The sequence below is a fragment of the Stylophora pistillata genome, chromosome 12 (assembly GCF_964205215.1).
Source record: "Stylophora pistillata chromosome 12, jaStyPist1.2, whole genome shotgun sequence".
NCBI classification, from domain to species: domain Eukaryota; kingdom Metazoa; phylum Cnidaria; class Anthozoa; order Scleractinia; family Pocilloporidae; genus Stylophora; species Stylophora pistillata.
This window is the reverse complement of record NC_142530.1, coordinates 18,376,920-18,391,682: the sequence shown is the minus strand read 5'-3', so window position 1 is coordinate 18,391,682 and position 14,763 is coordinate 18,376,920. Positions and strand designations below refer to the sequence as shown.

General features: G+C 38.5%; 1 protein-coding gene across 1 annotated transcript; it reads right to left on the bottom strand.

Annotated features, from left to right (window-relative positions):
- Positions 1 to 4,306: 4,306 nt before the first annotated feature.
- On the bottom strand, positions 4,307 to 14,426 carry LOC111331479 (dnaJ homolog subfamily C member 1). The gene is made up of 11 exons (XM_022936603.2): positions 14,236 to 14,426; positions 12,799 to 12,900; positions 11,040 to 11,086; positions 10,236 to 10,407; positions 9,978 to 10,083; positions 9,002 to 9,190; positions 8,280 to 8,422; positions 7,081 to 7,200; positions 6,347 to 6,410; positions 5,517 to 5,890; positions 4,307 to 4,490 (listed from the first exon to the last, which is right to left on the bottom strand). The coding sequence occupies exons 1-11, from the start codon at positions 14,398 to 14,400 to the stop codon at positions 4,416 to 4,418; spliced, it is 1,557 nt and encodes a 518-aa protein (XP_022792338.2). The 5' UTR covers positions 14,401 to 14,426; the 3' UTR covers positions 4,307 to 4,415.
- Positions 14,427 to 14,763: the final 337 nt, after the last annotated feature.

Below are 14,763 nucleotides of genomic sequence, written 5' to 3'. Positions count from 1 at the left end.
TACTTCAGTAGTTTCCTCCTTTTTCTCCCAAGCCTTGTGTACTTAACTTTTTTTTGCACCCATTGTGCTGAGCCTAGATATCCTCAAGTAGAGGCTGTTCCTACTCATTTTTGCTCTTAAGAATAAAGGCTTTGTTTGATTGATGAAATTCGTGCTCTACATCGGAGTACACGACGACGATGTTTCTTATGCTAGAAAATGGTTTCACCTCCAAAGTAATAAAAGATCCTCCTCTGTTGGATTAAATTTCTCAATATTTATGTTTTTGAGCCTTTCTGAACGTTTATTATAGCAAAAGGAGCCCAGATGTGAGAGCGGTCGAACAGCGCCATCTGTGCTAATTAATTAGATTTTTTTTTCAGGAAGAGATCTCTTTTCACTTTGGGGGTGACTTTTTCTTTACTGCTGTCAACGTACAGGATCACATGAACCACCATACTGCTAAAAATAGAGAAAGTAAATTTACCCAGCAATTGCGACATGGAGAAAGATGCGAAACATTTGTCACAAATGTGAAACAAAGAAAAAATTCTTAGTCGACACCCAAACCCTCCAATCGAGGTCACGATCGAATGGTTTACTCGTTGTTCTTCGGAAAACTCCGATTCCTTGGCAAGCCACAACCAATTAGGTTAAACGGTTCTTTCATATGTTGGAACTGCCTTGCATATTGCTAGGCTTTGCATTGTCCAACTCATCTAGGAAAGGTGGTAAACGCTAACCTTGGGCACTGGTTGAGAAGGGTTATTGAACATTTGACGCTAGGGGAAAAAGATTAGGTTTAGAAATGGGCATTTCATAAGGTTTGTGTTCAGTTTTATGTATTTCTAAATGCAACAGAAATTTGACACTAAAGGTATGAGATAAAAGATCAGCAAATTGCGCTTAGGACGTTGAATACAAAGAATAAGCCAGGATACTTAAAGAAGCGCTGCTTCGAATTCATCAAAGAAAAACTATCGTAACATCAAAGCTTGATACCGTTAGTGCAAAGAAAAATTTTGCCAGTGATGTACAAAGGCGAATGCCTTTCTCGGCTTTTGTGAAGAAAATATCGGAAAGAGTTAATTTTCTTGGCAACGTTGTTTATCTGCGCTCGCATGATCAACATTCCAGCTGGGACAAATCGTGCAAAATAAACTGCTAAACCAACATTCCCTAGATAAGTAATCTTTCATTTATTTGATATAATAAAAACATCGTCAATTTGGTTGTCAAACAGAGCCAGTGAGAAGTTTTACAGACAATTGGCTGCTCATAGATTAGCGTGTTATGAGCGTCTACTGCAGTTTGACTGCCATCGTATAACCGAGCCACCAAAATGGAAACCACATAAGGTTCTAGTTTTTCAACATGCACAGGACAGATGTTTCACTGCAAAGAAATGCACGTGATTTGTCAGGGTATGTTGCAAGACAACAGGGGCAGAGGTTGTTCAGATTTACGACGCCGAAGCAAAATTTTTCCTGAAATCCGCTTTGTCAACGGACATACAACGCTTTAGATATTATCTTTGACACTATCAGGCACTCAGAAAGTTCCAGGGGCTAAGCCCTGCTGGATTGTACACAATGCGCATACTCTCATTTCAAACGAAGAGCTCTTGGAGAAAATATTTCACCAGCTATTGTCGGCTTTTATTTCAATCAAATTGTTTTACAAAACCTCTTCTTTGCACAGTACGAAATTTAGCCCTTTCACCTGTCTGTTGTGCCCCTCAAACCTTCCCTGGGCGTGCAATTACTCCGTAAATTTTTATTGATTAACAATGTTCAGATTAAGTTTAAGATAATATTTATCCAGAATGAGATTCTACTAGAGTGCAACCCCGTGTAAGCATTGCAATTGAAACACAATGCTGCAAAGACTTTTGCAGAATTAACTGAGTTACAGAGCTTCTTTATGTCGCGTTGGGCACAGCAGGTAGGGTAACACCTTCGTGACTTCAATTAAGTTGCGTGTGCGCCAAAAAATCCCATATCAAAGCGATCGTTTATGATTACAACCGCTTTATTTTGCTACGCCACGGGGGACAATTCGGCTGGTCAATAATATCACCTGATCAAACGTTCCAGCAGGAAATAGAAGTAAATAGAATGCTCTTTGTACTCCACTTTCTACTCTTCAATCTTAAAATGTTTTCTCCATAACGCTATATTTCTGTCTAGCCAGATGAGATATAATGAGTGTACCATCGCATAATTCTTAGCTCACGTGGCAGTGTTATGTTAAAAAAATAAGCTGTAAGCACGAGATTATTGGATCGGAATAAAAGCGACTGATCTGGTGGTGCTAAATACGAATATTTCTAGTGTCGCAATTTCACATTCACAAAGATTACCAAGATGATACAATAAAAATAGAAATAAGGATATTTGACCTTAGCAATGACAAAATACTTATTTGTGTAATCACACGTCCTAAAATGTTCACGAAAGAGCTCAGCCCATCCCTGATTAAAGTTTTGGCAGCCAAACTATCCCGCTGAGCACATTTAATTTGGGTACTAGTGAGTTACTGGGTTCTAGTTGTAGCAAGAGATTTTAAATACCAAAGGCAATGAAGACTCAGCGAAACAAAGGATCTATTGGCAGAATAATACCTCAGCACGTGCATTTTAAACCTTTGTACATTTCGTAGCCGTGTCCTACTAAAAAACAATGTGAAATCACCAAAATTTATGTTGTCCAAATTTATGTTGTATGGATACACTGACGGAAAATGTTTGAAGTTTAAGTTTGGAACCTAACCCCGCTCACATACACGATACTGAAGCTGAGGTGTGGCGCCGTAAGGGACAGTAAACACATCCAGCTATTCACAAAATTCTGACTATAAATATAATTTATATTTTTAATCGACGACAGTTCCTTGCCGTTGCCGTCCTGACTGCTAAAGGTCCCTCATGTCTTGAGGACAGAGACGGTTATCGTTGAAGAGGTTGGCTGTAGGGTGTGGTGGTTTGAAACCAGACATACCAGCCAAATAAACTGACCCTCTTACAAAAAGAAATTAGAGGACGAATAGACCTGAATGGCTCGAATCATCCAATGCTGGATCGAGATGTTGTCTGTTCGAGGATTTTTACATGTCCTGTGTTATGTGAGGAGCAATAGGATTAAAAGAAAAAAAAATTCAAATAATAACCACCTTAGTAGAAAGCAGTTTTTGTGCGCCAAGTTTACTTAAATGATTTCCCTCGTGAAATCAATCCAACTTATATTCATGTCGAGATCTTCTGTCGGAACTGTGTAACCATGAGTGGATGAGTGAGGAAGGGGGAGGGGGGAGGGAAGTGGTAACTGCGGGGATCCCTCCATACGCCCCCCTCCTCCCAATCAACAGATCCCACCTTCTCTTCACCACCGTTTCAGCTGGACCACCTGCATTTGCTGCTATACTCCCCACATCGCATGCGGTCTTCGTTATAAAAACCTAAGTAAAGCTTTTAAACTCTAATTGGATTTAACTTAGTTCCAGCCAAAATAATTTATTATCCAAAAACTACTGGACGTTCTCAGGATGGATTACCTGTAAATCACTGTTAATTCCTCTTGAGGAAGTGCAAATTAGTCTCGACTATTTTAAGCAGTGGTCCGAGTTCGTGTTGATATAAAAAATGAATGGGACACGTTAGGTATCTCAAGGAAGAGCAGTCCCTGCTTGTCGACTAAGTCCGTCGCACGTGTCAAAAAAATAAAAAAATTTAAAGAGTGAAAAAAAGTAAAAAAATGTTTACGAACAGCTTACCGTTTACGGAGTGAGATGTTCACTTTTCAGTATACTCTGATACGATTTTATGAACGAAAAACCATGTTCTTTCTTTTGTAACAACCATGCACACAACTTTTCTCGTCTTGAATTCAATTTTAAGCGCGGAGTTTTCCCTATTGGCCGTAGGGTTTGAAAATTGGGAAATATCACTCGGGGTATATCCGCGGACTTTTCCAAATATTAGTTGGGGGATATTCGGTGATGCATGTTGACCAATCGCGCGCGAGCGAAAATATTTGTTGGATTACTATAAGAGTACGACTGTTGAAGCACACACAAAAGCGCTATTTTTAACATCAATCTTAAATTCTATCATTTTCTTTATCATTTAGTAACACAACTGTTCTGTTTTGTCAAAAAAAGAAAAAGAATTAGGGTAATCACAGCCTCATCAGGATGTAAGAGGCAATTCTTTGCCATGTCACGCAAAGAGAGCATCGCGTGACATCCAAAAGAACAACCAAGAGACTTGCGCTTCACAATAAAATTTATCCTACATAACGCGGCAGAAGAAATACGATGTTTCAATGGCTATAATTTCATTTCCTGATTTAATAGTGATATATTTTATTGAATTCCCTTTACATATGATAAGTTAATGGAAAAATAATAATTTCACAAGATAAGGGAGTTATTTCCATTTATTGTTGCTGCCCGGCTAGCTTTTTCTTCCGAACGCATTCCACGAGAAATTTGTACCGCAAAATACATTCCTCCTGCAACAAAATAAATTAGAAATAAAAATTATTAGCCTGTATGTATTCAGCTGTAGTTGGAGCTGAAAACGTTATAAATGAAGCAGCAATAGAAACAGGTTTTCCTTATATCCCCCTATTCACGGAAGTGAGGGAGGAATGGGGAGTGCTTATTCGAGGAGGGGGGGCTTGTTTGAAGTGTCTTCCCAGGGAATGGTAGCTTATTCGAGTAAGGGGACTTATTAGAGTGTGGGCGCTTATTCGGGGAGCAGGGTTGGCGTAGTGGTAAGAGCGCTCGCCTTCCACCAATGTGTCCTGGGTTCGATTCCCAGACCCGGCGTCATAAGTGGATTGAGTTTGTTGGTTCTCTACTCTGTTCCGAGAGGTTTTTCTCCGGCTACTGCGGTTTTCCCCTCTCCTCAAAAACCATAATTTTAATTTATTTAATTTAGAGTTTAATTTAGGAAATACAGTATGTTGTCGGCACTCTTTGAATACAACGACAACTCTCGTAATGATGTAGTATTTGATTACAGGACGTTATTAGTGCTAGAACCCGGCAAAGCTCTCCTTTACTCATCCATGATTTTTCTTTAATTCGCTTTTTGATCGGTCATAAAACCTCACACCACTCTCCCAATAAAGTAGATGCTTTGAGTTTTGTTTGGCTTTGACGGATATGACGACGTCCACCTTTGCCGTTGTAAATGCATTAATTTTGGTTTTTTAGACTCTCGATTGCGATACCATCTTAATGAAAAAAACGTTTGAAGTTGAAAAGAAAATAAAAGAAACAGCGATGTTAAACATTGTATTCCAATGCATTTTAAATAGAACTTGACGTTTCGTATGCTAGTCAACATACATTTTCAAAAGTGAACCGTTACAATTGTTGAAAACTATATATAGTGAATGTAAGAGGTCTGGAACCTATATAAAATGCTTTGGAATACAATGTTTATCACCGTTGTTTCTCTTATTTTCTTAATCAAGCTACGATGGCCTAAGAACAAAGGTTAAAAAGAGCCTTAAGTTCTACAGTCTCACCTTAGTCTTACCAGGCACTGCCTGAGCAATACAAGTCCATCTTTCTGCCACAGTCTTCGGAAACTGTTGCAACGCAATCTCTAACTGTTTCTGCTGATTTTGACTCCAAACAGTACTATCATCATCTGTCACGTTTTTCTTAGTGACGCTATCCGATTGCTCCGAAGTCCTGTCACGCACCACGGACGGTACGGATACTTGGCTTACGGGCCGATCGGCAGCATTCTTTGTCGCCTGTTGACTTCTCGATGATTTGTTGCGGTGATGATTCGAGTTGCTTCCAAAGTTGTAGCATTCGTCAGTTTGCTCCAAGCATTCATCGCTTACTATTGCCTTTTTCTTATTTATGATTAACGTATTTAAGTCACCTTCGCCTTAAAAAAAGAAGCAAGAGAAAAAAAAAAAACTCACAAATAAATGAATTAGAAACAGTAAGTGACTTCCATTGGTTAGGCTCAGAAAACAACGTGGTGCGATCATTAGGTATGTTGATCCTTGTCAGAAAATGCAAAATAACTTTGTTTTTAATTCAAATGGCTCATTTTCTGACAAACGCACTAAAACACGAAAAACAGAAAACACGAAACACGAAAAAACACGAAAACACGAAACAGACGAGAAGGAAAAATGATTGACTGATAAAACAAAAATATAAACTCCGTATCATAAAACAATAGAACCTTATCCAAAACGAGATAGATAAATAGAATGTGTAATGAAAGACCAAAACAACAACAAAATAATAATGATAGTACAAAAAAAAAAAAAAAAAAATACAAGTACTTCGATAACAAGTGACATAAACAATTTCGGTTAACCATTTCTTCTACCTGCGTTTGATGAATGAATGGGAGCTCCATAGGATTGCTTTAACTTTTTCATTTGTTTTGTAACCTGCAGCACCAACAGATTGACAAAATGTAAAGCTTTATAATATACTGCTACCAATCTGACAAGTCTTTCGTCATCAGAACATTGCCACCTCAAACGAAGTTGATATTTTGACAACAATCTTCCGACTGGCTCAAGCGTCCTTCGGGAACCTTCATTACCAGACCACATCCGATGTATTTGGACCCAAGCCGAGAGAACAGTGCCTCGTAACCGTAATCGAAGGTTGCCGTTGCGCAGTTTTTTTTTTTTTGGTTTTGCTTTAGTTCGTTCTGTGATTCGCTCTGCGGTCTCATCCAATCAAATGCAAAACTAAACCCAATACCAACTTGCGATTGGTCATTCGTGTTTTCCCGCGCTTCAAGCAGGTTGCCTGTTTCTATTTTGAGAACTCATTGGTTAATGATGATGTCAACCTTTGTCCTGATTGGTTGTTGTGATTGCTTTGTTTTTGGTTTTCCGACACTCAATTTAAAACTGCTCTATACTTCTAGCTAGAATAAATATTTAAGCATGCAAAGAGAAAAAAATCTGTGAAATGACCATCCTTCTCTTAAACGAACTGATGTTTAAAAAACAATAGAAACCACAAAAAAAAAAAAAAAAAAGAGAAAGGAAAACCATATCTAGCAAACACACCGCCGAGTTGATGCAGCTTCAAACAATTCCTTACCTCTTCAACTGATCTCCCAATCTCAACAGCAATTTTCTCCCAGCGGTTTGGTGTCCCCCCGGGAAATTTTACCATGGCACGGGTTAAGAGGGACTGCTCCTGATCTGTCCATTCACCTGACTGAAATGGTTAAAAGACCAGTTGGACTGCTTGTTTCGTTTTACACGAAGGCGGTCGTGACCGAAATTTCAGTTTGTTTCAAGACAGTTTTCGACAGGTTTGGTTTAGCTTAAGATTCTCAAACAGCGCAGTGCCACAAGTTCATGTATTCTTTCTTGTGGAGACGACATTCATATGGGTTCCGAAGCTTAAAATCTCCTTTAAAAAGACTAAAAACTTCTGGGCGTCGGATGTCAGAGTGATTTCGGGTGCACTATTCACATACAATAATGAGACGGTTTAACAGAACCCTTCACAAACTAACATAAGTATGTATATTCTCCATACTGTTCTCTATGCATTTCGAAGGTGCTGACAAGGAGAATTTGTTTAACAATCAAGAGCTTCTTTAATCAGTGATCACTTCCTTCATTCTCCTATACTTAGAAATATGACGTTAGTCACTCTGAAGGGTAAAAAAGGTTGATTGTCTCGCGTAAGCTGCAAAAAGCAGTTAAAAACGACACGTACTAAGCTTTAACTGTTAGCTTGATTGACGGTAGGATACGAAAAACTAACAATCTCTCTCTCGTGCTATAATAAACACACAAGCTCTGACTGGAATGTCTACATTGTACATCTTTTTCATGTGCGTTTATTGTTCTGAACTCCAAAATGACCAAAAATACGTCATAAAATCTCGAGGGGTAAGATTTCTAAAACAAAACTAAACTGTAAGCCCTAACAAACACAGCGGTCAAACGTCGGCGCATGAGCGGAGGGTTTAATAGCGTGCTTTCAAAATGCTAGAACCAAGTTTTCTCACAAGAGTTGTAAACATCCACACAAGCAGTTGGTGTTTTAAAAGTGTATAACATTTTAAACCTTTACCCTACTTTTGTTTCCTTTTACAGATTTCTAAAAACGTTTCAATTTTTCGCTTATTTTGCGAGACAGCGGTTGTTTCTTATGCTTTACTTTGAAATTCTGCGCGGGAAATTGGCGGCTGGCTAGAATTAATCCCCTCGCGCATGCCCAACGTTTGACCGCTGTGTCGCCCTAACAATGTTGTTGAATCTGCAGATCGCCACATCCAATACCTTCTCTGTTACAGTAGATTGCTCGCTGTTATCTGTGGACATTTTCATCAAATTCGTAACAGGAGCTCCCTCCCAGCTGGTGTCTTCTGTATCTTCCTGCGGTATATTTACTCTCTGCCTTCTTCGTGGTCTTGATGGTTTTTCTGCGAAATTGTATTATACAAAAAAAATATCAAAAGCTCTTTTAGGGTGACGTCGTTCATCAAACTTCAAAACCAGGACAGTAGTGCCGGCTACTTACAAACCTAACAACAAATAGGTCAACATAGCGTTCGCACGTTAGCCAGAAAACAGCGTTTCAATTGCGCAAAAAAACAACAACAACAACAACAACAACACAAACAACAGCAAACACCAACCAGAAAAGCAGCAGCTAAAAGCAAGAAAACAATACAACAAAAGAGAAAAAACAAACAGTAAAAGGAAAGATCACAGCCTGTCTCCTATTGACGATTGTCGAGCGCTCTACGACTGCGTTTCGTAAAACAAAACCACAGCGTCTGGAAAAGAGGGCAAGTTCACAGTGCACTCACATTGCGCCTTTTGTACCTTTAGGGAGCTGTCCTCTTAAAGACAATTCTGAACTTTTGGTGGTGATTTACAGCAACATCGATTTAAATTTGCGGATTTAAAATGTAAGGAAAACAATTAGTCAAACACAGGGCTGCAGGTGGTGACTTGAAATACCACTAACGATGAGAAAAAAAAACCCACAAACTCACCTTCCAATTCATCATCATCGTCATCTTCATCCTCTTCTTCCTCAACTTTTTGCTTCCTTCTTTCTTCCAAGTATTCCACCAGAGCCTGATATTGCTCAGGCAGTGATTTAAAGAACTCAATCAGCCAGAGCGTCATTTTAAATGGCAGCAGATCCCACATTGTGGGTTTTAACACACCAACCTCTTGTACTGAAACAACAGGAACACTTTATAATGAAGTAATATGGTTTGACTCACGATTTAATGATGTAATGTGTCGATCCATTCAAAGCTTCAACACCCTCCCCTACGGGCAAACCCCCGGGCATTTAAACTTTAAAGTTTAGTTCGTTCAAATTATCCCCTTTCCCCCCTCCCCAGGCCAAAATTGTGTCCATATGCCCTATCAAAATGCCGGATTTGACGATCAATTTTTTGGTCAAAGGCAAAATCAGCAACCGTGAATTTCAACTCGAAATGACGAAAACTTCTGAGGGAGGGGGGTGGGGGAACCAACGATAGACCATGACTCTCTCAGGAAAGGTAGCAATAGACCACTTTCATAAATGGCTGCCGGATTAATATTCTTTTGTTTAAATTTAAATTAGCCCTTCTGGCCTCGCTTGAGATAACGTATTCTTTTGAATTTTGTACTGGAGAACGAGGCCAGAAGGGCTAATTTAAATTTAACAAAAGAATATTAATCTGGCAGCCATTTATGAAAGTGGTCTATAGCCCCATTAGCTTTATGCCATCAAGCTCCGGCTCCTTGTGAGACACTGGACACGAGTGCAGACGCTTACCTTATAAGTGTTGTTGCGTTCATAGAAAGGCAAATATCCGGAAACAGTAAACATTTTACCCTACTTCAGGGCATCCTTACCTTATGAACTTAACGGTATTCAGGGTTGCTTTAAATTCAAAATCTAGTTGTTTTTTTTTTTATTTTAAAGTGCGAAAACAACGCCACCAGATAAAAAAAATCAACAAGACTCACCCATCATGTCTGCGAGATCAGGAATGTCTTCATCATTCAATTTGGATTTGAGCTTTTTGTTCCGTTTCTTGTCCTCTCGTTTTTTCTTGGAAAACAAGAGTTCTTCCTGTAGAGCAACGAATAGGAAAGAAAAATTTTAGAATTCATAAATTTGTGCACCTGTTTTGATTGAATTATGTATAAAAAACCAGTATGGAGAATATGCATAATGATGTTAGGGTGTATGAGAAAGATGACAAGTCCCCGACCAAAACATACCAGTTCAAGTTTTTTCTCCAAATAAATAGACCAAGCCACGATATAGTGTCCAATGGTTAATATCAAAAAGAGAAGGATTGTGAACTCTATGAGTCCCATTTTGCGCACACTCCGGTAGTAAAATACAGGCTGTCGCCAGTCAGGCAGGCCATCACGAAGAATGCCATCATATCTATTGAAAACATCATGAAGAGTGAATAAAGAGAGATGTCATTTATCTAGTCATGAGTGTGGAACTAAAACAACAACAACAACAAAAAACTGAGTCTTTTAAAGAAATTGAACCATGGACCTTAAGATCATTTACGCTGTAAGCTGCAGAGAATTCTGTGATGAGCTTGGCCAATGTTAAGTCTATATGTAAAACATGAAAGTTCCATAAAACAAAAACCAAATGGTGTCCACAAATCACATGCTCTTGTCCAATATTATAAAGTTTGCTCCACAGTACTATCAAAATACTTATTACACGACTCGGACAGTCAGAGGGCCAATAACTAAAATCAACCAATCAAAATGCTCTATTGCCGGTCAATATTCTCTCAGTATTGGACCGGCCACTGTCCTGAATGGTCCCGAATGATACCGCACTTGTGACCCTTTGAACTTCAGTCGTATAATAAATCTCTTATTAACCAAGCTTGCTCGGGACCGTACTGGAAGAATATTGGCCCTCGGTCTTTTTTGTACAGACCCCGCTGTGCTCGGTCCGTACTGTCAAGACCTCGGGCCAATATTCTCCCAGTACAGCCCTCGCGCTTGGTTAATAAGATATATAATTTATATCTCCTCTGTGGTACTTACCTTTTTCGTTTCTCTTCATCTTTCAGAACCTCTGATACTGCAACAAGCTTACAGGTACAAGGAGAGATTTGACAATTAAGAAATAATAATAATAATAATAATAATAATAATAATAATTTAATATTTATATTGTGCAAATTAACATGTGGATATGATCAAATGCACATCACAACACTGTATGGGGGACTTTGGCCAGACTGCATCAGCAGTTTACAAACAATCGAAGGAAACTCATTGGAAGATGCCCCCTTCCCCCCCCCCCCCCCAATTCCCAGTAAACAAGCCAGACCACATCACAGTAATCTCGTGAGTGGGTTCTTTAACTTCCCCTGCGTAACCAAATTAACTAATTAATAGATGCAGGAGATGAGACCTATTCAGAGGAATACTATGAACTTAACTGAAGCAATGAGTTGTTTCAGGACAGAAATATAACTGTACATAAAATTTAATGAAATCTCAGGTACTAGAATCATCAAGGCTTGTTTATTTCCTATATCCTCAAATGCAGAAATGTCAAAAAACAAGAACATAATTCTCTCATAAAATGAATCGGATGGACTTGAAATTTGTCTCAACCACATACATCACTCACTAGACTTGTCAGGAAGTCTCCTCCTTTCTCTTCAAAGGTATAAAATAAATCCCCCCCCCCTTTGCACTGTCTAACATGTATTTCTTTTAACTTTGAAGCTGAAAATCTGTATAGTGTTTAATCAAACAAAACCCCCAATTGATAATTACGGTGGCCAATTTACCATTTCAACTTTGTTGATATATCCAAATTATTTCGTTACTCCCACCGACGCAGCCCCAAACAGTTTCTTTCGAAACTATCAGCCTCTACATAAGTTGGGTTTATTACTGCGAGGATTGCTTTCATATATTTCATGAAACCACAGCACACATATATGATTTTAATATATTCAAAATTCAAGGTTGAATAACTTACAATGTGGACTGAGAAAACGAAGTTAGTAAGGTATTCACTTTATCTCTTGGTTCAAATAGATGGAGAAAATTTCAATTTAAACAATTTTTGAATTTTGGGTGAATTTTGACCAATCATAGCACATGCTCTAACTGAGAGATATAATCAACAATTATTCCCTGAAGGTGGAGTGAATATTGTGGAATAATCACCACGATGAAGATGAAGGGACTATTTCACAATAATCACTGAGCCTGAGGCAAATAATTATTTTAGTATAATTGTAGTGATTTTGAATTCAGTTGTAAATTTGTTTCGTTGTTGAAACCATTCTGTTACTAACAGTTGTTTTGATTACTTGTATCATAGAAGCCTCCAGTCTCTGCTAGAATTTAACAGGTTTATTTCATTCAATCAGCAAAAACTTCAAATCTTTATTTTGCAAAGTGTTATGCCAAACTTAATAGCATCTCTTTTTCCATTTGGAATTCAATTTTCTTTTATTGCATTTATCAGGTCCTTTGTAAGTTTGTAATATTGACAAAATGAGAGGCAGCGATTTTGAAATTTGCACTAGGTGATTACTGTGAGATATCATGCAATCCTTAACAAATTGGAGCATGAGCATCTCTATAATCACCAGAACAATTATACTAATGAGAAACAATAATGTAAAGGAGAAACCCCATTTGGTCTGTCCTGGGAGTGAGTGGGTCAGTTTACAAAAGATTTTGAACTCTGGTGACCATTTTAGTAATCTTTCTTTTAGTGCTACATTAATCTTGGTCTCAGTCAATCTTAACAACAAATTTCTGTCTTTTTAATCACCTGCCTGAATTTAACCTCAGCATCAGCTTCTTTGTTCTTATCAGGGTGTAATTGAAGAGAAAGTTTACGATATGCCCTTCTGATGTCTGCTTGGCTTGCATCCTGAGGGTAAATGGAAAAATTAAAAAAGTTCACGGAGAATTCTCAAACATAAACCATGAAGTAAAATTGTCATGACGACATTGGTCACTTCTAAGAGGGTGGCTAAGGGCTTATCGTTAAGTGATGCGTGAATTTTATCGAAAGGCAACTGTGAACCAGTATGGTTTACCTCCCGAAGTATACTTGACCTGTGAATCTTTCTTTCATTTTGTGAAAACCACAAGATTTCCCTGACACACCTTGTGCACAAGAAGAGAGATTTAAAGGTTTGTCCCTTTTTTTCATGTGTGAAAGGTTATCAGGACTCCAAGACTCCCCCCGCCGTTTACTACCCTATTTTTGATTACTACACTGATTTATAGATCATAAATGAGATAGGAAGCGAGTCAGTTCAATCGAAGGATGTTTCGATCGAAGGTCATTTCGATCAAAACCAAAGGTCAGTTCGATCGAAGAGTAAATGATAGTAGTATATGTAATAGCAATTCAAGGAAAAGAAGTGATGTCTTGCGAGCTTCTTGCGAGCTAAATGCGCATGGATCATAAGGAATGGTCAAGTCTGTTTTCTGTTCAAGCAAAAAATCATCAAGAATAGTTGAAAACAAAACACGAAATTATCGGCATGCCTACAAGGAGACTGGAGTCTACCCTACGCCTAGGCCTTTAGCGATATACCAAATATGGAAACAGGTGGCTGGCGGCCATGTTCCTTGACGACCAGGTTCAAGAATGTATTCTGCATAACTCCGAAGTTAACTGTATCAGGAAATTTTTTTAAACAGATTTGATAAATAGTAAGTTCAATACACCTAAGCAATAGTTACAGTCTTCGATCGAACTGACTCTTGTCTTCGATCGAAACGACTTTATCGATCGAAACGACCTTCGATCGAAACAACCTTCGATCGAACTGACTTGCATTCATGAGATACACCTTTCGATTGCTACTGATTTATAGATCATAAATGAGATACACCCTTCGATTGCTACTGATTTATAGATCATAAATGAGATACACCCTTTCGATTGCTGCTGATTTACAGATCATAAATGAGATACACCCTTTCATTTCTCTCTTGACTAACACAGAAAAAAGAAGTATATGCTCAATGGCCCTGATTACATTCAGTGGTGCAAAACAACGTTACGTTACAATAATTAGAATAATTGAACTTACACTAAACTCTGTACACTTTCCGTTGAAAATTCTGTGAATCTTTTCGATTGCGATAGATATAATTATTCGCTGAATCTACGATCAAGAAGTCATTCAACTTAACCTTGTCACCCATTTGTTAAGAATTTATAGTAAGAAGAAACTTCCGCCATACTTACCTGTTTTAGCCCAAGTATATCATAAAAATTATCTTTGATTTCTTCTACAAGGTCGAATAACTCCAGATCTATAGAATCCCAGCCGTAAACGATCGAACATCTTGAAAATATGAACAACATAAGAAAAATTCTTCTTGACATCAATCCGTCAAGAAGAGCCGCCATCTTGGAAAATGAACGACAAGGTCGGGCCCAGACCCTACAGGCCTTCCTCGAAGGGGCCTGAGTTGCCTGAGATATAATATGTCCCGGCTTCAAAGCTTTCATTGAGCGCTCTCTGTTCTCGCGTACCTCTTATTTCGATTTGCATTTTCTTTTTGTTTCGTTTTCGTTTTGCATTCGTTGGATGTAAGATTCCATTAGCTATAGATGAAATGCGATCCGCAAGTAGTGGTTCATATTCCTCGACCACTTTCAGCGCTTGTAAGGTAATGACTGACAAATGGCCCTTTCTCTTTCCCCCTATCATGGCCCGAGGTGAAGCTGTACATGCCTCTCAAGCTATATACAAGTGCAAAGCCCATCCAC

What these genes read in the sequence shown, in the direction of transcription:
- LOC111331479 (XM_022936603.2), bottom strand. Translation starts at nt 14,400, where the DNA reads ATGGCGGCTCTTCTTGACGGATTGATGTCAAGAAGAATTTTTCTTATG. An exon ending in TGGAGAAAAAACTTGAACTG is followed by an intron (nt 10,084 to 10,235) that starts GTATGTTTTGGT and finishes GTTGCTCTACAG; the next exon opens with GAAGAACTCTTGTTTTCCAA. An exon ending in TTGGGAGATCAGTTGAAGAG is followed by an intron (nt 6,411 to 7,080) that starts GTAAGGAATTGT and finishes TTGGTGCTGCAG; the next exon opens with GTTACAAAACAAATGAAAAA.